Consider the following 23,224-nt stretch of genomic DNA (forward strand, 5'->3'; position numbering starts at 1 on the left):
TTTCTCTAACGGAAACCAGCTGTGGTTCTCTTTTGAGAACATTTTTTTTATAAACCGCAACTTGGGTCCCTTCCAGTAGGATTTTTAAGTAGGCTGTGTTACTTTTCAGGGAGGGGGGGATAGGTTTGTTGGCCCATGATGATTTCATATACTTGCTGAGTGTGGCGGCGGAAGTTCCCATGTCGGATTGTTCAAATCACTCCAGTTATGTTAGATAAGCTGGTTGCTATTTGTATAAATACTTCTAAAGATGAGGTTCAGAAAGACATTGATATAAGTTAATGCACCAGAAAACAAAACAGATTTTTTTGAAAAGTTGGAGGCTTGCGTATGCTCAGCCTCATTAGAAATAGTGGAAAGGTTGCGTTTAGCACTGAACAGACTGGGGATCTGTTCAGTTGCGCTAAACGGGATTCAAATACCATCATTGTTTTAAATGTTAAAAACCTAAACAAGCCTGACATTTTACTTCCTTTTGACGATCTAAAGAGACTCGCACAATTCTTTTTTTCTTAAATTGTTTTATTGGTTTTCAAGAGGACCACAAATGTACAAAAATAATGGACATGGTTTTTACAAACTTCATGATTTTTAAACAATGGCTGTATTTTTATATTCCACCATGTAGATGGTGTAGACAACATAAGGTACACTGCATACGCTACTCTCCCTTTTTAATGCTGTAATCGGCAGCCATAGTAACAAGACTGTGCTATTTGTATTGCACCTTGTAACATGTATGAAAGTGCTAATGGATTAGCTGCTACTTCAACAGGACACGTGTGTAACAGATTTATCAGGACCTAACAGACAGTATAAGGTGTCAAGGGGAGAAGATGGCAGATTTGTGCTTTCCGTAATATATACCAGAACCCATTTCATTTGTTCTTTCAGCCACCACCATATTGGAGTAAAATCCTTATCGAACAGAACTGGAAATGAACCAGTGGCTTAGAAATGAGAGGTTTTGTAATTCAATTGGCAAACCGTTGACTCTGCTCCTGACTCGCTCTTGTTTATGTGCAGCTTGGGGCCAGCTGTTTCCACTGTTTACAGCCAAGTCACCATGTGTTACAGTACAAAAGTCCTGTTGTTTGAAAAACCTGTCCCTGTGTTTACATGCTCTGCTACAGATGTTGTTTACCAAGTTAGAGCGAGACCTCAGGGTACCAGTAACCACCTGACAAGCTGTTTGAAACTCTCAAGGTTTTATGTTGGGCAGGTATGCTGTTATCAGGCTGGAGCTAAATGGAGAATAGGGCTGTCCTTGTTTTAAATTCAGTTATATTTGAGTGAAGCATAAACCTGGATATAATCTAGGGTTACAGGGCGGTGACCGTCAGTATATGAGGGGAATATTGGCATGAGAAAGTAAATGGACTGAGGCTGCAGCAAATATATAATCCATAATCCATAAAAAGAAGCTTGCTGTTCTATAGCTCTTTTTTATAAACTCTTTTATTGTTAATACAAATTTTACAAAAATACAGCTATTTGTCTATTGATGACCAACTTTTATTAGGTCCATTGTGATATCCATTGAAATGCTGAAGTGGCTGAGATGTGACCTTTTTTTATGTCCTAGTTTTGAGCAGTGCTTCAGATATGATTTTTCTAAAGCAGGTGACGGTAAAAATCATGGTAAAAGCTGATTAGGGTATGGTAAAAGTCATGAATTGGGTTTCTTTGTGTCCATGCGCGCAGCAGGCAAAAGGTGTGCTCGGATTGGTTAAATATCCTCATTTCAGTTTTAGTATTTTCTACATCCTTGCATGTCCTCTGGGATCCAGAGTTCTGAGAGAGCCTTAAAACAATGTAGCACATGCAGTACGTTTGCTCCCACCAAGTTTCATTATGCAAAACCACAAGAACAGTCGGCCCATCAGCTACTTTAAACCGGACAAGCACAGTTTGTTTCTAAGGATCCAACCAAACAAGCTTAGATGGGTCAACTATCTTCTAGTTCATACATTTTCTTATGTTCTTTTGTAACCCATTACCGTTCTCTGTGTGAATACGTGTTTCCTTCCCTTTTATCTTTCCACTTAATTCCCAGCTGTGTCCTCTTGTCCAGGTTTCTATGCTGCGCTTAAAGTATTAGTTAGGGTTAACTATGTCAACTCCTTTTTAAGATTTTAAAGACTTCCCTGTCAATCCATTCTTTGTAACAAGCTAAATAGATTCAGATCCTGAAGTGCATCAATTGGTGTACATCACCAAGCCTGTTCTGAGATCCCAAGTACTGGTGAAGTATTATGTTTGCAGAGGCGCCCTCCTCAAAAAATGACTGCAAACATTTGGGTTGCGTGAAGTCTGTTGAAGAACCTTTTGATAGATCTGTTAACGGGAATAATTAGTTCTTATTTCCTAACGATTGGCAGGAATCTACCTGAAACCAACCAACCACGTTTGCTTTTTAAATAAGCTTTAAAAAAATTGGTACAAACATAATTTAATCTACAAAAGAAAGCCTGGAAGTTTGTTCTGAGTAAATTGCTCCAGTATTTCCTGTATTTATTCCTCTACAGTCCATATGCATTTCCAGATTAATCCCAGAAACTTTTTTTTTTAATTTAGTAGTTGCCAATTTTTATTGTTTTCTCCCCAGTTTAGTAGTGTCCAATTATTTTTAGGCTCAGCTCACTGCTACCACCCCTGCGCTGACTCGGGAGGGGCGAAGACGAACACACACTGTCCTTCGAAGTGTGTGCCGTTAGCCGCCCACTTTTTTTACACACTCACCATGCAGCCACCCAGAGCTACAGCGTCAGAGGACAATGCAGCCCTGGGCAGCTTAAAGCCCGCAGGCGCCCAGCCAGACCACAGAGGTCGCTGGTGCGCGGTGAGCCGAGGACACCCTGGCCGACCTAGCCCTCCCTCCCCCAGAGCGGCACGCGGCCAATTTGTGTGGAGATGTTCCAGTACTCCTCCTCCTCTTCCAAGCAAGCCCCTCTACTTTAATCTCTGGCCTTTGATATACTGTAGAGCTGTTTATCTTTATCTGGGATATGGAGGACAGGTTCTGTAGCTTTCCAGTGGTTTCTGTTCTGGGTGGTTCAAGTATTGAGGGCTGGATTTAGGACAGAAGGAGATACCAGGACTAGTCCCTGTAGTGCAACCATGAAAAAGACGGTATTGTTTTTAAGAGTTATTGATACCAATTCTAGTCGCTACAGTACCAAAGGGACTGGAGATAGTAGCGTACTACCACCTTGTTTTATTAACGGCACGATAGTATTAATAATAATTCAACAGGAATTAACAAGTTCTGTACTCGGTTGACGTAAATTAAACCACCAATTCTTGCTCACAACCAAAATTATACACATTAAAAAAAACAACATTTTAAAGATAGACTGACAGGAGGGGCGGGCGTTTTTAAAAAAAAAAAAATAAATAAATAAATAAACACGCTATGCTACATGGGATAAGGGCCTCGTCCCTAGCATTTTACTAATGAGGTAATAATATTACCGTTATATAAATATAGTAGCGATCTCCATTAATGCAGGCAGGCGCATCACACACAGGTGGACGGTGGGCGCGAACCCGGAACCTCATGCACTAAAACATAGCGCTGTTCAAAAGAGCCGGCTCCTGGGTTTGTGCCCGCCCTCCGCCTGTGTGTGGACTGCCCTGTGTGATGTGCCTGCCTGCGTTAACTGAGATTGCTACAATATTATAATAATGATTTAAGAAAATGGACATTAAGCTGTAAACGGGGGTCACAGATTACGTTACTATGCCACACATACATCAAATTTATTTTCAAGCATATTAAACCCCTTGTGTCTGCTGGTTTTTGTTCCAACTGAGCTCTCCGTTACTTAAATGAACACTCAGTTGAACTAACAATTTGGTTTATCACATTTTTAAACTATTCTTCAGCTTTTAACAAGTTGGAGATTTCAAGTTCTATTCAATTGCATACATAACTTGATCTCCAGCTCTTTCAAATCATTCAACAGCTTTGATTAGGCTAATTGTTACTTTTAATTGAGTGTTCAATAAAGAAATTGAGTTGGTAAAAAAGAACCACTGATCTAAGCCATATTAGGCTGTTTCAGAGAACGTTTCAATCCTCAGCAACCCACTGACCTGCCCAGTGGTGGTGACTACCTATGTTGTCTGAAGTGATCCCACCTACTGTACCAGTTAAGCAGTGTGTGCTGGAAAGCCTTGTCAGAACATGGGTGAAATAAGAGCGCAGTGGCGGTCTTACTTAATTTCCTGTCTTTCAGCTTTGTCAGCTCTTACTGTCACTTAAAACATAGTTTTTTGTATTTATAAAATGGAGGGTGCTAGTCGTGTTTTTGGTTCTTTTTCTAAACTAACCAGGGCTTAAAGGAATGAATTACGAAGGTAGGCTGAAACAATTGAATCTGTTTAGCCTAGAGCAAAGAAGGATTAGGGTGGACATGAGGAGTCTTCAAAAGATTTTTCAAAAGATTTGACAGTTTAAAAAAAAAAAAAAAAAAAAAAAAAAAAACCTTAATAAAAATGAATGAGCATTTGGGATTTCGGTCAACATCATTAGAATACCTTAACTGGTTTTTAAATGATTAAAGGAATTAATTAACTTGCTAACTCTTACCTTGAATACAGTGCTATGTTTGTTTCAAATTCTTGAACCGCACATCATTGAAAACATATTTCAGTAATTCCTGTAGCCTACATTTTTACTTAATGGGATAAGTCATGCTTGTCCATATGAGAAGAACAGCAAAGCTTTTTTTCGGTGATACCTTTTAATAGGATCAGCTGAATACATTTATAAAACACACTAGATTTCTTGACCATAAAAAGCCTGCAACCTAACTGTTCTTAGTTGCTTTCCGTATCTGTCTATCGGACCGATACACTAACACTGTGTTTCATTTCATGTTGCAGGTGAATCTGGCCTTGGTAAATCAACTCTGATTAACTCTCTCTTCCTTACTGAACTCTACTCCAAGGACTACCCCGGCCCCTCTCAGCGCATCAAAAAGACAGTCCAGGTAAGAAGCGTGGTGAAAGTAAAATGGGATTGTATTAGGAAGAATCGGTTAGAGGCTTCGCTTCATTGGACACCCCTCTCCTTTAGTGAACTGGGAGGATGCTTAGTATCCAGTGGCTGTGTCAAATTTGGTTGCGTCTTTAAAAGATTGTGTATTTCTATCCTCCAGTTTGGTTTCCTCTCAGACAGCACATTGTTTCAACACCAAGGCTCACTGCTTCCCTGTCCTCAATAGCTCAAGATGAACACAAACTGAAAGAGCACAGCTGGAATCGCAGGAAGGATCATTACAATGATATCAGACTGATGGCAAGCCGCAGATTTATGTGGTGATGGGTTATCATAATACATAGTGTGATCTTCAGTGTCTGGGCTAATGATTTACTTTAATGTAACCATGTTCTTGCAATGAAAATACAATGATATATTCCAGGAAAGTTCAATTCTTGCTATTAACAGATATCTATTTTATTTTTTTAAACTTTGGGCAGTAAACCTTTTTATACCCTCTAGTCTTAACATTTTTGGACTATTTGCAGTTTGGTTCACTGGTTTATAGCTTAAGACACTGTCACGTGTCATGTGGCAGCTATTGGTGCTTGTTGTGTACATAATCGTCAACCAGGGAACTGTTAGGAAAACATAGGGGCTACAGAACTGAAGTTGGATAGTCTTGTTTTACTGTAGACTATAGTGATTTGTCCACAACTGCACAATACTATAATATTGGCTGGTATATGGAGTTGGACCAGGCCAAAGAAGCTGAAGTAGATCAAAACAATTTCAAAGCACATTTCTAATGCACAATATAGCTGAAGTAGGTCCAGATTTGCAATGATCATTACTGCTCTGTTGTAGTCGCATTATCCCTGACAGCACTAGAATCTCTGCACTTTCCTCTAAGTGCTGCTGGGAGTGGGTCCCACGCTGCTTGTAGAGTTGGTCGTCTTCTCTGGATGTATACTCTGAGTCGGCACGGATCACAGGGAAGGAGCTGGAAAGCTTCTACTCAGTCTGGGGGGCAGCACTGGGAAAAGAAATGTTCTCATGAAACCTGATGCCCTGTTTTCTTTTACAATTAAATCTCCCTGTTTTGATGCCAGTTTCATTCTTAAGGGTCAAGGGCTAAAATCCAAATACATTCCACATCCATTACTTGTATTAGCCAGAACATGACAGTCTATGAAGATGGTAATTTCTTTGGAAGCAGGCATTGCTATGGCTATAGCTTCAGGGCAGCTTAATGCAGGGTGACACAATTTCAGAATAAGAGAAGCTGTGGTCTATATACAAGAAGGGTTTTACCTTAAAATAGGATCAGCTGCAAGTATACAGTATATAAAATGCACTTGAAAGTAAAAACAGGACTTGAGAAAGTTCCTCTTGCAGTACAGATCAATTTAGCCTCAGAAAATTGAATATAACAACTCCTCAGATGGGTATCAGTGAATTTCAAGAGAAGAGTTGTTTTATAGTGTGTTGATACCTTGGGATGCCAAGTAACACAAGCCTGGTAACAAGTTTTTCTGGCACATAATCATTCACTCACCCTTGTCAACATTTTGCAATTCTTGGAAGCCATTTTGTATTCCTGGACAAAGAAAGCCCTTGCAGTGTCTTTTAAAGCTGGAATAACCAAGATTTGTCACCTCTGATTTAGAATAGCAATATTGTTTAGTGGTGGTCTTTTCTTTCACTTTACGCATATTTTATACTGTACATTTTGATGGTAGCATTTGGTTTCCTCACACAGGTAAATTCCTGTGTCGGTTAGTTATGGTAGAATCCCCCCCCACTCCCACCCCCCCAAAAAAACAATACGAGTTTAGTATGCCGTTGTACTAATGAGGTAAGACCTTTTTTATTTAATATCTTAAGGCCATAGTAAGAAACAGTGTTGGTGCTCATTTTAAGGGTGCTTTTTTTCAATGCAAACAGCCATTGACGTGGCACTGTTGTTGAAGGCCTTGTCGTGATATTTTGTCATACAAGTTCAGTTTGCAGTGGCAATTCATTTTTCTGTTTGGAGAGTGAGTGGGGAGCTATTCCACATTTAAATCTATTAATAAGAGTGACTGTGGCTGTCTGTCATTTGACATTTTAGGGTGGGGTAGATTTAAAAAGAATGTCAAATAGCTTGGATTTCCAAAGAGGGGAAGATTGTTTATTTTAAATTTGATATTAAGCTAGTGAAAATGTGCTGTTAAAAATTCTCAAGGACTGTTTTTTTTTTTTTTTAATTTTCCTAGTAATTTGTCAAACCGTTTACAGAAGGCTATGGTTCTCAGGAAATGAGAGGCTGGGAAAATGACCCTTTTGTATAGAGAGGTCAAAGTGACTATGACATAAATTGCATTCTGTGTTTTAATAAGCTGCCTTGGCTGTCATTCCAGAAGTGATGGCTCTGCATTTAAGTACCAACATAAAAGGTCTGTCATCTTTGAAATTTAAACTATTACATTTCTAAAGTTCATACAGCTACATTTTAAGCCCGAATGTGAATTGGGGTCTATTTCAACAGTACTTGGGTTAATCAGAGTATACCTTGTTTGTTTATATTCTCCATACATAGTTTTAGCTGAATGAACGCAAGCTCCCCAATGCAAACCTGATGTATTCAAATTCTCCTGTAACGACATGCAGATAGTTCAACTCGGATTTCAAGAAATGATTTCTTGTCTGCCTAAAATCAATGGAGATTTAACTGTGCAGTCTGGCACAAAGTCATGTGATCTTCCTTTTCTAAGTTTTATAATCAAGTTTGTTTAGGAACTACACATGTCTTGTGGGTATGGTACAATAAAATCATTTACACAATGGAGAAGTTAAAATGAGTGCAGTTCTAGAATTACAGGCTATACCTGGACTGTGTTCAGATAGTTTGTCATTTATTTCTACATTTTGGATTTTACAGCACCTCTGTAAACCAACACATTGTATAAATCCGGTACAAGTTTTGTTTGTTACTGACGTGACATTTCAGCAGCCTTGGCTTTGGTCTACACATTAGAGTAGTAGCTGTAATGGGTGCACATTATTAACACTCCGTGACGGCTGAAAGAAAATCAGTTTGTGTTCTTGTTGACATTCCTTTTGGATAATTTTCTGGCCAATTTCTCCTTAGCTCCTTGGATAATGGTATCGCTGGACTAACAAGTTGCCCTAGGAGTTGGTGTTTTAGCCTGGATTGTACCTCTAAGGCTTGCATGTCTTCAGTTTACTGTATACTGGAATTCGTGGCTGAGTGTGTGAAACTGCAGTTAATGGGGTTTCACAGCTACACCCACAGTGGTTGCTGCAGCTGTGTGATTTGGCTCTGCAGTCTTTTTTGCTTTCCTCTAGAGAAGAATGCTTTCTGATCTGTCTGCCAGGAAATTTGAGAAACTGCAGCTTCTGTCCCATTGCACTGCCAGAATCCCCAAGTAAACCTCCTTGAAGAGGGACCTTCCATAATCCCTCTCTAAAAAGCTATCTATGTAGGAGCCCCAGGTGTTCTTCTATCAGGGTGAGTCGGGACTACCCAGACTTATCTCTATCAGTGACAGCCCAAGACTCTTCACAGGGGAATAATTTACTATGATTTGATTTGTTTCACTCTGCTTTTTTTGTTACCGTCGCAACCATCAGTCACTGCCCTTGCCACATTAAAACATGTAAAAACTACTGGCAAGTTTTAATACCTTTTTTTGTAATTAACTTTTCAGTCACACCCCACAAAGCACTCAAGCCCATGCCTCTTGTACTGTAATTGGAAACCTAGTGTTTTTTGTTTTTTTATCCCCCTGCAGTATACACTATCTCTAATTGCTGATAACCGCTTTGTAGTGTTGCTACAGGCAGTAGTGACGCTTGCAGCAAGTCAGACAGGAGACCCCAGCTGAACTCAGAGCTGTAGCTCTGCTGTCCATGCAGTGGTCCCACCTATAGAAATGTAAGCATCTCTGTTTAGTTTACTACCAATTGTAAAAATTTGTAAACGTGGCAACCTTAGGGGGTCCACTTTGATGTTTAGGGATTTTCCCACTCAACACTACCAGCAAATTAGTAACTTCCTAAGTAGGCTTCCTAAATTGGACAGAGGGATTAAAATAGCAGTAGTAAAAGCCTTTTTACTGGTACGCTGTACCACCAAACGTGTGCTATATTCTACTGGAAGCTAAATTCTATTTTTAAGGGGCGATACTTGTGTACTACCATTGTGTTAGCTATTCTTTTTGAGACTCTTGAGTATTTTAAAACTTAAGACTGCCATACAGTACATTGTAGGCGACCCGTCAAAGTGGAGTAGGGGAGTGGATGCAGACCTGCGCATCCACTGAGAGATCAAGCACTGAAATCAAACATCTTAAGCCATTTAGCAACCAATGCACATAGACACCTTTGTACCGATGGCTGCAAAAACATGTCACCATTTTTTTACATTTGTTTGCATTCTTCCTCTTTCTTGGAACCCTAGTATCAATGTAGTGCTTTCTGAGTAATTGGGTATTTTCTCTGAAAGCAGATTTAAAATAATTAACTAGCATTGTATTGTTAACTCCTCAACCTGTACACAAATATTGAAATCAATTCAAATACATTCCATTTCTGAAAGCCATCAGACTTTAACCCCGTAGAATCATGTTCAGCTGTTTCCCTTTATTGTTGCCACCAGAGTCAACTTCACATTTTGCACTGAAGCAAAAGATTGTATGATCAGGCCCCATGTACAGTGTGCTAATGTGGATTTTCTCATCGTCCGATCGTATTTGTGTCTGGATGACGCAGGATAACTTGCTGAAGAGGAAAATAATCTATTCCCTGCCCGGAGCCTCCTACGACCTCACTTCGTGGGAGAGTTACGTGACAGCACGTTCAATCCCATGTGAGAGTCAAGCACACAAACTCGGAGGGGGTTGACTATACAGAGTGGTAATGTTTATAATGAACTGGGAAACCAATTAAAATAAGTGGCCAAGTGGAAATGTCATATAAAGAATCCCAGGCCGTGGTATCTCGGTAGGGCAGCTTGCAGTGTTGAGGGTCTTATGAATGACTTGCTTTATCACAAGACAATGTGATCTGAACTAACCATTTCTCTGGCCCCTATTCTTATCGCACTACGATCAGCTGAATCCAATTACCTCCTACACTCTCCCGCTAATCTAACAGCATGGGCTGCAGCCAGCCCATCTCGAGCCAAGCCTACCGCACAGATTCAGAATTGGTCTACTGGCTCCACTAACCCAAACATGATCTCAACTAACCCGAGTGTGTGTGTTGTGTGTGTGTATATATATATATATATATATATATATATAGATAGATATATATATATATAGATAGATAGATAGATAGATAGATAGATAGATAGATAGATAGATAGATACTTTTTTTTTACTTTTTGAAAAAACTTTATTTAACAATTAAATAAAATACACAAAATCAATATTTATAAAACAGATATCATCACAAAATCAATTCAGATCCACCCAAGGTGAACAAAACAATACATAAAATATTATGAACACATAAAAATTCACATCACAGATACTCCTCCAGATCACCATCCTTAACAGCACACAACACACTGTCTACACACCAGACTTCCTCAAACATTGCTATATTATGCATTGCTTTATAAAAATTAAAATCCAGTCTAACCCGTGTTAATACAAGCATTCTAAAAATGACAAAAGGATCAGTATTTAAACTGTCATTCATTTTGTTTTTTCTGCTCTTTAGAATTGCTAATTTGGCCTGTCCAATAAAAAAATTCACCAGCTGGATTGAGTACTTTCTCTTTTTATAATACTTAACACCAAAAATAAAAGACACCTCAGAGAACACAAAACCCAATCCAGCAAGCAATTCCTTCAGAGCAGCAAACAGAGGTTTTAATCTGGTGCAAAACACAAAACAATGGTAAACAGTTTCCCTTTGTGAACAAAATGGACAGGAATCTTTCACCTCAGGGTTTATGATGCTCACAAAGGAGTTAACGGCAATGATGGTATGTAAGATCCTCCACTGCAGATCCCCCGATCTTTTTGGCAGTGGTGGCTTATACAGGGTTCTCCAAGCTGGCACTATCTGTTCCGCCACCCCCAGCTTCTCTCTCCAGTGTGTGTCTGGTATTGCCCTGAGCTGCTGCTGGTAACGGCCCTTTACACACACCCTATACAGCTGTTTCCCCTCTACTGTACACAGAGGGAGATCTCTCAGAGCCTCTACAGTCAGTAAATAACCCTGCTCATCAGAAGCCTGACTGATCGCTGGGGACACTAACAGTGATGGAAAGGGGGAGTCCGTGTGCGGAACTCTCTGTTCCCTAAACAGCTGGTTTAAGAGCTCCAGCCCCTCACCGGGGAGAGCGGCACGCACCTGGGCAAGGAAAAGCTCAGCAGTGCGGACAGACCGCATCCCCAGGGCAGATGCTAACCACTGAGGAGTCACCCAGCTGTAGGTGTTGAAATCTAAAAGGGCTTTAAGCTTTACAACACCTGCCTTCACTAACCTATATATAAAAGTAGCAGACTGAACAATATCACACTTCAAGAAGGTATTATATATTAACGGCTCTTCTAGGAGCCAATCAAGGCTAATGTTTCCAGTGCCCCTCTGCTCAACACGCACCCACTGCCATGCCCTCAACAGGCTCCTATAATAATCTGGCAGTCGGTCCATCTCCAGTTTACCCATTTCTAACAAAAAAAGACTCCTATCCAGACCCAGCCTCCCCACCTGCTGCAGGAAGGCACAGGCAAACTGCCTCCACGGGAGGTCCTCCGTGCAATACAGCAGCCTCTGCAGGGCCTGTAACCTAAAAGCCTCTGTCCTGCTAGAAAGGTCTATGAGTCCCTGCCCCCCCTCAGCCAGAGGCAGGTACAGCACACTCTGTCTGATCCAATGCACCCCATCCCAGAAAAACTCCAACATCACAGCCTGAACCTGTTTCACTAATGACTGTGGGGGCTCCAAGCAGATGAACCTGTGCCACAAGCTAGAGGCCACCAAGTTATTAATAATAAGTACCCTACCTCTATAGGAGATCTGCGGAAGCAGCCATTTCCACCGCTGTAACCTGCCTTTCACCTTCTCCACCATCCCCTCCCAATTTCTCTGCACTGTGCTGTCATCCCCAAGATGGACACCCAGATAAAGGAGCCCACCCCTGCTCCACTGCAATCCAGCAGGTAAAAATGGAGGACGACAACCCTTCCAGTCACCCAGAAGCACTGCACTACTCTTATCCCAGTTTACTTTAGCAGATGACAGCTTCTCAAACAGTCTTTGACAGGTGCCTACACTGTCAACATCAGTTTGGTTGTTAACAAATATAGCAATGTCATCTGCATAAGCTGTTACCTTCACTGGTTTACCGGGACACTGAGGAATGGACAGTCCAGTCAATACCCTCCTCAGCTCATTTATAAAAGGCTCTATTGCTAAAGCGTAGAGCATACCAGACATGGAACACCCCTGTCTAATACCTCTCTGAACGGGGAAAGGGGCGCTTAAGCCACCATTGATTTTCAATAGACCAGAAACGTCACCATAGAGCAGCTGAACCTTCTCTAAGAAACCGGTCCCAAACCCAAAAGCTTTAAATGCCCTCCACAGGTAGAGGTGATCTACCCGGTCAAAAGCCTTTTCCTGATCCAACGACACTACACCTGCATTGAAACCAAAAAGCTTGGAGGCTGCCAGTATATCTCGAACTAAAAAGATATTATCGAAAATGGATCTGTCTGGAACGCAGTATGTTTGGTCTCCTTGCACCACCCGCCCTATCACAGTCCTGAGACGGTTTGCGAGGGCTCTGGAAAGGATTTTATAATCGGCACAGAGCAACGACACAGGTCTCCAGTTTTTAATATTACACAAATCTCCCTTTTTAGGGAGAAGAGTGATGACCGCTCTTCTGCAACTCTGAGGCAGAACTTTATCCTGCACACTCTCCCTGAAAACATCCAACAAGTCCTCTCCCAGCAGAGACCAGAACTTTTTATAAAACTCCACTGGGAGACCATCAAGTCCAGGTGTCTTCCCATTGTTCAGCCCCTGCAGGGCATCAGAAAGTTCAGTCAGTGTCAGAGGACTTTCCAGCCCCTTGGCTTCCTCCTCAGGCAGCTGAGGAAGGTCCTGCAAGAAACGCTGTGATTCCCCAGTTTCCTCCACCGCCTCTGCTGTAAACAGGTCCTTATAAAAACCCACAGCCAGCTTCCGGATCTCTGCGTGCTCCCTGAGCTCCTGCCCAGCCGCTGTCCTCAGGCAAAGAATCACTTTTCTCTGTGCACTCTTTTTCTCCAGCCCAAAGAAATAGTGAGTGGGTGCATCCATCTCCACTAAGCTCTGGAAACGCGATCTCACCAGAGCCCCCTGCACCTTTACGTCCAGCAGATCCGCTAACCCCCTTTTTTTACATTTTAGGCCCTCAATCAGCCTTTCGTTTGGGCTGGACTCCAGAGCTCTCTGGAGCTGTAGGATGTCCTCCTCCAGCTCTCTCATGGTTTTATTTAAGCTCTTTGTGACGTTTCTAGTATACTGCTGACAAAAAGATCGGGTCTGCACCTTCCCTAGATCCCACCATTGCCGCAATGAGGAGAAGTCTCTTTTTTTACATCTCCATCTCTCCCAAAAAAAACTAAAAACTTTCCTAAAATGCTCGTCATTAATCAAAGCAGTATTAAAATGCCAGTATGCACTTTGTATTCTCAGAGAGGGGAGCAACACACTGGCAGAAACTAAACTGTGATCTGACAGGCTTGTGGGGCTGATAAAACAAGATTTAAAAATGTTTAAATTATGTTTAACAGTATAAAACCGGTCCAATCTAGCCATAGAAACATCAGTGCCATGTGTTTTGACCCATGTATATTGTCTATCCTTTGCATTAATGTTTCTCCACACATCAACTAGTTCCATATAGTTTTCAATTCTAACCAGCTCCCTGGCAGACTGAGGATGTGGCTCAATGTGATTCCGATCTAATCTACTATCAGTTGTGCAATTAAAATCCCCACCTAAAACTAACACCTCATCGGTTTTACATCCGACCAACATACCTTCAAGCCTCTGGAGGAAGCTTACTCTCTCCCTACCATCAGTAGGTGCATACACATTAACAAAAACAAAGACTCTGCCTTCAACAACCGCTTGGACTCTGAGTAACCGTCCTTGTACGACTTCACAGGCAACTACAGAGCTCGGTTTAAACCCCTCAGAAAACAAAATGCTAACCCCAGCACTCACATTAGTTCCATTACTGAAAAAAACCTCCCCTTTCCAATCCTTTTCCCAATCAACCTGATTTCCCCCATCTATGTGAGTCTCCTGCAAAAACGTAACATGCAGATTTTTCTGCAAGATAAATTCAAACAATGTGGCTCTTTTACAAGCATTTCTACAGCCATTAATATTAAGGCACCCGATATTAAAGCTAGCCATTGCAGAGTTTGAAAAGGAAACACATTGATATTCAGAAAAGAAAAACAAGCAGACAGTAAAGAGAAAGAGTATTAGGAGTGTACTGGCCATCAGGACTGACTGTGTTTAACATTGCCACGGAGTTTGCTCGATATGTATTTGAGGCGCACTAGCTCCTGAGTACTAAACGTTTCTTGAGCAGAAACGCTTTGTTTTAAACCTCGTACTGAGCTCAGAAACAAATCAATATCGGGAAAAAAATCCTCAACATCAATTCCCCTTCGCCCTTTCGTCTGCTCCAGGAAATCTTTGATGCTTTGAACACTGTACCCTCCCCGGGGTTTATACGCACCCAGCGATTGCGATGCTTGAGAGGAGTCAGTGAGACTGCCTTCATCCTCACTGTCTACAGCGGGATTGTCTGTCACTGTGCTGACAGCCTGCGCGCCGCACGTCTCTGCAGAGCTCCCAGGCTCCACACCAACACTGCTGCCGTCAGAAGAAACGCTGCATTTTTTTGTGACAGCACTGCCCTCTGTTTTACTCACCCTTTTTTTTCCCGGCAATCTAAAAACCTCACTATCCTCGGCGAACTTTACCCCTTCTACCTGTATCTGAACATCACCCCACACACTAGCAACCGTCTCTGTGTCCATTTGCTCACTCTCTCCCTCCGTTCCGTGACTTTCTGTGCTCTCACTGTCTTTTGCTGTATCTTGTACTTTGGTTTGTCCTTCCGCCCCCAACACAGCATCACTGCCTGCCCCCTGGGGCTCAGCTGCCCCCCCGTCACTAGCCTGCTCGCCCTCCGAGCTGCCCGCAGGTACTGATCCGCCGGCAAGCCCAGCACCGGCCGGTCCTGGCTTCTGCTTATCAGCAGTCTCGTCTCCCTTACTCCCATCCCGCTCCCTACTCTCTTTCTCGGGACAGTTTTTCACCAAGTGACCTTCAGTCCCACATCTGAAACACTTCATCGAGTCCGAGGTTGCATAAATGACATAATCACTGCCATCCACCTTAAATTTAAGCGTGATGTTAAGATCTTCATCGATGTTTTTAAGAATCATGAACAACTGCCTTCTGAATGACATAACATGTTTCAAATGTGGTGACTTACAGCCTAAAGGGATTCTCTTCAGCCCAGACATGAGCTGCCCATATCTAGCCAGCTCCCTCTCTATCACTTCATTTTTCAGGAACGGGGGAACATTAGAAAGGGTGATTTTCCTAGCGGGGACAGCTAAAGGAATTACGGGGAGAAACGTATTATTGACAACAATCCCCTTTTCTACAACCATAGACACTAGCTCCACTGTACCTAAAAAAACCACGATCGATCCGCTCATGCGAGAAGCCGATTTTACGTTTTCACAACCGACTACCTCCCCAATAGCGAGCACACATTCCTCCAAAGGGATAAACCCCTCGGCGGAAACTTTAACCCCATGCCGGCGGGTTAATCTTTCAAACAAAAAGTTTGGCGGCGGCCTCCCTCCTGAGCCGGCCATCCTGCCCGCTGTCGCTGACAGAGCGTCAGCTCAGCACATAAAACTGTTCACCAGTACACTTTAACCAAGAAATGCAAAACAATATAAAAACAAACAAGAGAAAAAGAAAAAGACCGACAAACCTGCCAGCAGCGCTCACGCACACACCACCACTCCACACCGCTCTCACTCCGCCAGGCAAAACAAGTCGAGATAGATAGATAGATAGATAGATAGATAGATAGATAGATAGATATCTCTACAGTACTTGCACACTTTAAGTGGTACCTTCTTTCCTTTGCCCGTCATTTTCAGTGAAATCCTTAGGCACATTCTTCTGGGGTTTTTGTGTGTACAGGAATTTTTTTACATTTTGTCGCAATGTTGCAATGCAATTTTGTTTTAAATCCTCCCTATTTAACTGTAGTCCCGCAAACAAGTCTCTGTTCCTCATTGTAATCTTGTTTTAAATCTTGCAAGTGGAATCTCCAATAGAACTGTAGAGATTTGCAGCCACTCCGTATTAGGGGTGGGTTTAAAGTATTCGGATTGAATCAATGATGGATACAAGTCAGGAAGGAGGGACATTACTCAACTGCACTGGGAAAGAGTAGTTTTATTTATTTATTTTTTTAAATGGGAAAGGGGTGACGTCAACATGAATTAAGTAACCATTTCCATGGTTTTTCCAATGTTTTGTTTGTTTATTGGCTATACACTGATTTCATTTTTTTGCATCTGGTGTTTATCAGTTTTTATTGCAGTAAATTGTCATGTACTGCACTAGTGACCTTCATTAATTTGTCAGATAGCAAAATAGAGGGAGCTGTAATGTGAGACAGCACAAAATCATTGGAAATACATATACTTTTAATACTGAAAGACAGTATCTTTAAGTCAGTTTCTGTCACAATGAGCATTTTGTTTGCTAGACTACAGGACTGGAGTTGAAATTGACAGGCAGGTCTGTTATGGTGAGAAGAGAAGTGAATAGCTGTGGGTGTTGTGAGAAGAGCTAAAAATCTGTTACCCTGGCACATTTTCTGAATGACTGCACCACTGGCTACTCAGAATGTTACCACCTAAGCCTCTAATCCCTCTCCAGCCATGGCTGGGCTGTACAGCTGGTGTTGGTTGTGTTTTGGGTCATTGTCTCTGGAAAAGCTTGACCTTCATGATCAAACCAAGTTGGTGATATGGTGATGCTTTCTTTCCTTGAATTGATCAGTTGGACCACTTAGTTTTGGTGTGTTTTTTGTCTGTCTGTCTGTCTGTCTGTCTGTCTCGCAGGGCTAAGAGCTCACCGGTCATTTTACATGGATGCCTGGAGGTTATTTTCCTACACAAAGAGACAGACAGGATAGACTATCTCTCTCTCTCCTCTCTCTCTCTCTCTCAGCATGACCAGTTTAGGTATTGCCAAAGCAATACCTAAACCTCAAGAGGGAGTTTTTCTGGGTCTGTTGTATTTTTGGGAAGAAGGCATCCCTTATATTCTTATTTAGTGCACTGCAGTAAAAAGTGCATCTCCGTCTCAACCTGACTTGAGAGGACAGTGATCACACAGCCTGTCCTCTTTGGGCAGCCACGTCTGCCTGTGTCGGCCCTTCTCGATGGCCAGGCTGTGCTCACTGAGCCTGTACTTTAAGATCTGTCTCTGTTTAGTGTCTTTCACCCTGGGCAGGTATTCAGCCAGGGTGTAGTGTCTTTTTTTTGTTTTTTTGGTTGACTCTGATTGTATGTGTTAGTGATGCTGTCCTGAAGCTGGTTGGTGTTAGAGTGTTAGTGTAGTGAGCTTCAGGACCAGCTGGCTGAGGGGACTCTTCTCTAAGCTCTGCTCTTGGTATTGCAGGGCTTTGGTGGTAAGAGTTTATGTTACTATTTTTTAGATGGAACCAAAATTTTTAATTGCTCTTTTTTGGATATTACTCAATAGTGGGTATTGGCCTAATTCAGCCCTGCATGCATTGTTTGGAGTTTTCCTTTGTATTTGCAAGATACTTGTTGTAAAACTCTGTATGCAGGGCTTCTGTTGGGTGTTTGTCCCATTTTGTAAAATCCTGCTCTCTGAGCAGACATCACAGTTCACTGCCATACAGGGCAATACATGACACTTTCAACATTTTTTAGCCAAATTTTAATTGTGATCTTTTATATGAATTTTTCTCTTTAATAGCGTAAAATGCCCTGCGTGCTTTTTCTTTTAATGCATTCACTGCCAGGTTGAACGTGCTGATTTTTAGGCCTAGGTAAGTGTAGCGTGTGTAGTGTTTTAAAGTGTTTTTGCCCAGGGTGAAGTGGTACTTATTTCCCTGAGATCTGGCTTTCTTCTGGAATATCATGACTCTGGTTTTATTCATGTTTCTCTCTCCTTTCCCCAGGTTGAGCAGTCAAAAGTTCTTATTAAAGAAGGGGGAGTCCAGCTAACCCTAACTATCGTTGACACTCCTGGCTTTGGGGATGCAGTAGACAACAGTAACTGGTGAGTATCCGTTGTGTTTCCATTGTGACTGAACCAGTGGTAGGGATACAATAGCGATGTTTTTCCCGAACCGAAACTGACATTTTCAGAAAATACCAAACTGAACGATGTTGACAAAAGAGAAAACCAAACCGAAACTGACATTAAGACGTAACTGGTTGATTCTGACAGCCCTCAGTAGGGATGGCCATGGCTTCATACTTGGTACTGTATTTGGCTTATTTGTCACAGTTCAAAAGCACGCTTAGACCGGGCGCGTTTGTGTTAACGTGATTCACCCGCAGTAAGCGATGGACCGTATAAACTTCCACGCAATAACCTGACATTCAAAATGTCCCCCCAATCACCAGTACAGTAATCAAAACAAACAAGCGTGCATGCGGTTAAAAATCTTTATTAAAGGGGCTCCCAAGTGGTGCATCCAGTAAAGACAATGCGCGTGGAGTGCAGGATGCACCCTATAGCTTGGAGATCGCTGGTTCGGGTCCAGTGTGTCCTGGTCACCGAGATCCATAACGAGATCCAAACAGCTGAGTTTGCCAGAAATATACGGTGTGTGTAACACAATATAAACAATGCCTTTGTTATTGAAATCAATGGGAATGGCAAATGGCTAACACTATTTGTCCGATATAAATAGCTGCCCGAAATAACCCTGTACGGTGTAAGTGGTGGATAATGTATGTGTAAAACTGGTATGTCCCGTTCCATTGGGCAACAGTGTGGAGTAGTGGTTAGGGCTCTGGACTCTTGACCGGAGGGTCGTGGGTTCAATCCCAGGCGGGGGACACTGCTGCTGTACCCTTGAGCAAGGTACTTTACCTAGATTGCTCCAGTAAAAACCCAACTGTATAAATGGGTAATTTATATGTAAAAATAATGTGATATCTTATAACAATTGTAAGTCGCCCTGGATAAGGGCGTTGGCTAAGTAATTAATAATAATAATAATGATAATAATAATAATAATAATAATATTGGCAGTACAAATTAAGTCTGGCTTTTCGGTTTTAAACTTAAGGGAGCATGATCTGTATACACTGCAGTATTTAGAAATATTCTCTTGCTCCTGGCAAACGTTCCGGAGAGCGTTTTGATATGTGAACCACAATTTTGTTGGATTATTGCTGTGATGTGGACAACAGTGGTTAAGTAAAGATGTTCTGTAACACATTTTAAATGACAGTTTCACGTAAATCCGACAAACACCTTGAATTTTCAGCTGGCAGCCAGTTATAAACTACATTGACAGCAAATGTGAGGATTTCCTGAATGCTGAATCTCGGGTCAACAGGAGGATGATGCCCGATAACAGAGTCCACTGCTGCCTGTATTTCATCGCCCCCTCAGGCCATGGGTGAGTACTGCAGCACTTTCTTCTTTTTTTTCTTGTTTTTTCTTTTGTACGTTGAAGCTTGCAAAGGCATATCATCCAGCCCATGTGTTTAGCTATTTAAATGGCCGTACTACCGTGTAGTTAGGATTGCTCATTTTCTATGTTTATTTTTTCACAATATCCTAGTAAATCACTCGCCTTTTGAGAGCACATCATGAAGTACTTCATTGGAACACCATGAAACATGTTCATTATACAGCAGGTTTTGACATTTTCAGTTGTTTCTGACGAGCTGAGCTGATAACACATTGTTATTGAGTGGGGTAGAGATACTAGTATTCATAGTCAGTAATAGGGAAACGTCAGGTACGGGTACATCGCTACCCCAGAATCAAAAGCCCATCTCGGGATAGATAGACATTCAATACCCATTGACTGTAGCCTCCCAATGTTCAGTAAACATTAACTTTGTTACAGTGCTAAAGGGAATGCAGTCAAAGAGCTTTCAAAAACTTTGTTTTGTAAATAATGATTTTAATGTTGGCAATACAGTGTGTAGCTTTCCCATAATTGATCCCACGCCAGGTCAAAAGTTCACTGTGCTAACAAAATAATTCCAGTAAAACCTGCGTAATATATATATATTCCCAAAAGCAAGTCTGTGTGTCGGATACATTCCTTCAACAGGAAATACAGCATGGAAACGAGTAAGATATGTTCGCCATTTTTATTGTTTTAAATGTTATGAAAAAATTATATTAAAAATGCACATAAAAAAAAATAAAAAAAATAATTCATATAGGAAAATGAGAGATCTACGAAGTGGTGGTAATACATTAGATAAGGTTTACTGTAATTATTTTGTGAGCTATATATATTTGAAGTTAACTTCGTCAGGATTCCACACAACCTGTATTAATCCATCAATATGTTTCGCTGATGTGAAGCATCTGAATCAGAGAGACTGGGTACTTTTTATTCCTTGTATCACATTTACTACTTCTCACGCTATTTGTAAAAAGACATTTGCAAGTGACTTTTAGTGATTTGTAATTATTTCCCATGTTTCTTTTACGTATTTCTGCATTTGTTAAAGAGGATCTCCTATCATGGTATGATCTGTGACATAACTGAATTCATGGGGGGGGGATTAGAGGTCCTTCATTCACTGAAAACAGCAAAACAACTTATTTGTTACTTTTGGGGTCGTCTGTTGGTGCACCGATTTTGAAGTGTGTGACAGACGCCCGTGCCTTTGCAATTTGAGGTTTGCATTCCTGACATTTGCTTGGCTCTGCCTGCCAAGCACCAGGATGTAGAAAGGTTCCACTCGCAGAGGTCTGTAGAATAATAGGCCCTTTGTTTTTTGTAAGGTTTTTTTTTTTTAAAAAAAGAGGAAAACAAGTCTCCTCCTTTTTTTTTTTTTTGGTTTCTTTTTGGCCTTGTGCCTCAGAATCCAGGCTGAAGTTAGCTGTTTTAAACATCTGTTTATTCTGTGTACCAGCCAAGTCTGAGACACCACAAGGCTGGTCTGTAAGGGAACATATGATTCTTTTCAGTGTTTAGGAGGAAAAAATAAGAGTTTTCGTAAACAAGCCAGCTATTGTCCGGATTGTATCTGAGATGTGGGATCCAGTTTCTCCACCCTGAATGAGGGTCTGTGGGATTTAAATACATAGGCCCAGATTCACATTGGCAGCTGTGTACATCTTTTAAATAATCCAGCAGGCCAATTAAACTCCTTGTTAACTTTTGTCATTTTTTTGTAAGTACTGTCAAATTTTAAGTGGGTGTACAGGATGTGCAGTCATGAAAATAGTGCATTTCTGTTGGCCACTCTGTCAATCACACATGCTTCTCTACCAGGGCTGGTAGGAGTGTTTTGTTTCAGTATTTAACTGTGGAGACTGCTGCTTTTATAATGGGAAAACAAAATTAGTTAGTCACAAAATTAACTCATTGCTCATACTGCCTGCTCCAATAGTGTTCAAAATCTTAGTGAAAAATGTTTTGTTTTTTATATTGAACATTTATTCTAAAATGATTAGTTATGCGAGTTAGATGAGGTTAAAAGCTGTATAACCACAGACACGCATAGTGGTTAAGATGCTCCCTTGTGGTGTGCGGGGTCGCCAGTTTGTGTCCAGCCACCGCCCTGTTCTGGAAACACTGTTGCAGCTTTACTGTTGTAAACGGATACTCTTAAACAAACCCAGATTTATTACTGACTGACTAGTGGACCGCATGAGGCAGACACTAGTGTTAAATGCACGAGAGCCTGTCGCAGTACCAGTGTAGTGCAGGAGTCCTGGGCTGTGAAGGGCAGCAGAGACAGTGCTTGTGACTGCATGTAGAGAAACAGAACATCTCGCTGCGGTGCTCTCACTCTGACAGTTTTATGCAAAGAAGAAAGACTGTCTTGTTATCCTCCATGGGTATTTTCTGTTTCACCTACTCCAATGAACTGAAGCCTTGTTCGTTGCCTTTTTCACAATGAGTGACATGGCCAGTCTTGGCCACTGCTATGCCAAGGGAGTTGCAGAAGCAGCCTTTATTTTTTTTGGTTGGTCAAGACAAAAAGCTGTTCCAGGCTTGTTGGTTTCTTTATTGGCAGTCTAGGGTAGGCTGATTTTTAAAACAGAATCTATTCAGCCGGGAACAAGGAAGAATCGGGGGGACATAATTTTCTTTAAAAGTCTTTAAAATGTTAAAAGGAGTTGAACATATACTGAGCATCAAAAGAAATGTGTCACTTATATTTGAGCATCAAAAGAAATGTATCACTTTGGATAAAATTCACTAGATGTGATCGAAAAATGACACTCTGTTTTAGAGCAGGTGCAGTGACCTTTTTATTGTGGTGATTAACAATTGACATCACAAAGGTGCTGCAAAATGATCTGTTGATATTGGGCAGGTGTTGTAACTCTTGGTCTCCCAGTTTGTGGCCTGTCATTGACAGAGTGTGTCTGGTTGTTTTTTATTAATTTTTTTCTGTGATTCTTTATTGCTTTTATTCAACCTTGCAAGTCAACAGGTGAAATCACTCCATATCCAGTGTCCAATCAACTGTTTCACTAATTATGTTAAGTGCATATGCTTCAGTCATAGTCACTCAAACGTGTCATGGTCAAGGATGAATGATCGAGTGATTTAAAAAGAAACCAAAAACATTTTGTCAATGTCCATCAATTTATATACCTTATTTTATTTAAAAAAATGCTCGGTATAGTTAACCTGAACCAACACAGTGCAGAAACCAGGAGCAGAGAACACAGTTGGATATTAAGTGGGGGTAGACTTAGGACAGAGGGAAGAAGGCACTTCACAGAGAGTGGTGAAGGGATGGAATGAGCTACCTAGTCATGTTGAGGCAGAAACTCTTTCATCCTTTAAGACCCAACTTGAGAGAGTTTTGTCAAGTTGGGTCTTGACAGCTGGGAAACGGACAAGCTTAGATGAGCAGAATAGCCACCTCCTCCATTTGTAAATGTATTCTGTTTTTCTGACAATAG

General features: G+C 41.4%; 1 protein-coding gene across 1 annotated transcript in view; it reads left to right on the top strand.

Annotated features, from left to right (window-relative positions):
* Positions 1-23,224, top strand: part of LOC117424536 (septin-7-like) — a 50,024-nt gene that overhangs the window by 12,894 nt on the left and 13,906 nt on the right. Inside the window, exons 4-6 of the mRNA XM_034040955.3 lie at positions 4,891-4,997; positions 18,273-18,373; positions 19,596-19,730. Of these exons, the coding sequence (XP_033896846.1) occupies positions 4,891-4,997; positions 18,273-18,373; positions 19,596-19,730 (343 nt within the window). The remainder of the gene's footprint in view (positions 1-4,890; positions 4,998-18,272; positions 18,374-19,595; positions 19,731-23,224) is intronic.

Source organism: Acipenser ruthenus, chromosome 19, assembly GCF_902713425.1.
Source record: "Acipenser ruthenus chromosome 19, fAciRut3.2 maternal haplotype, whole genome shotgun sequence".
Classification (NCBI taxonomy): Eukaryota; Metazoa; Chordata; class Actinopteri; order Acipenseriformes; family Acipenseridae; genus Acipenser; species Acipenser ruthenus.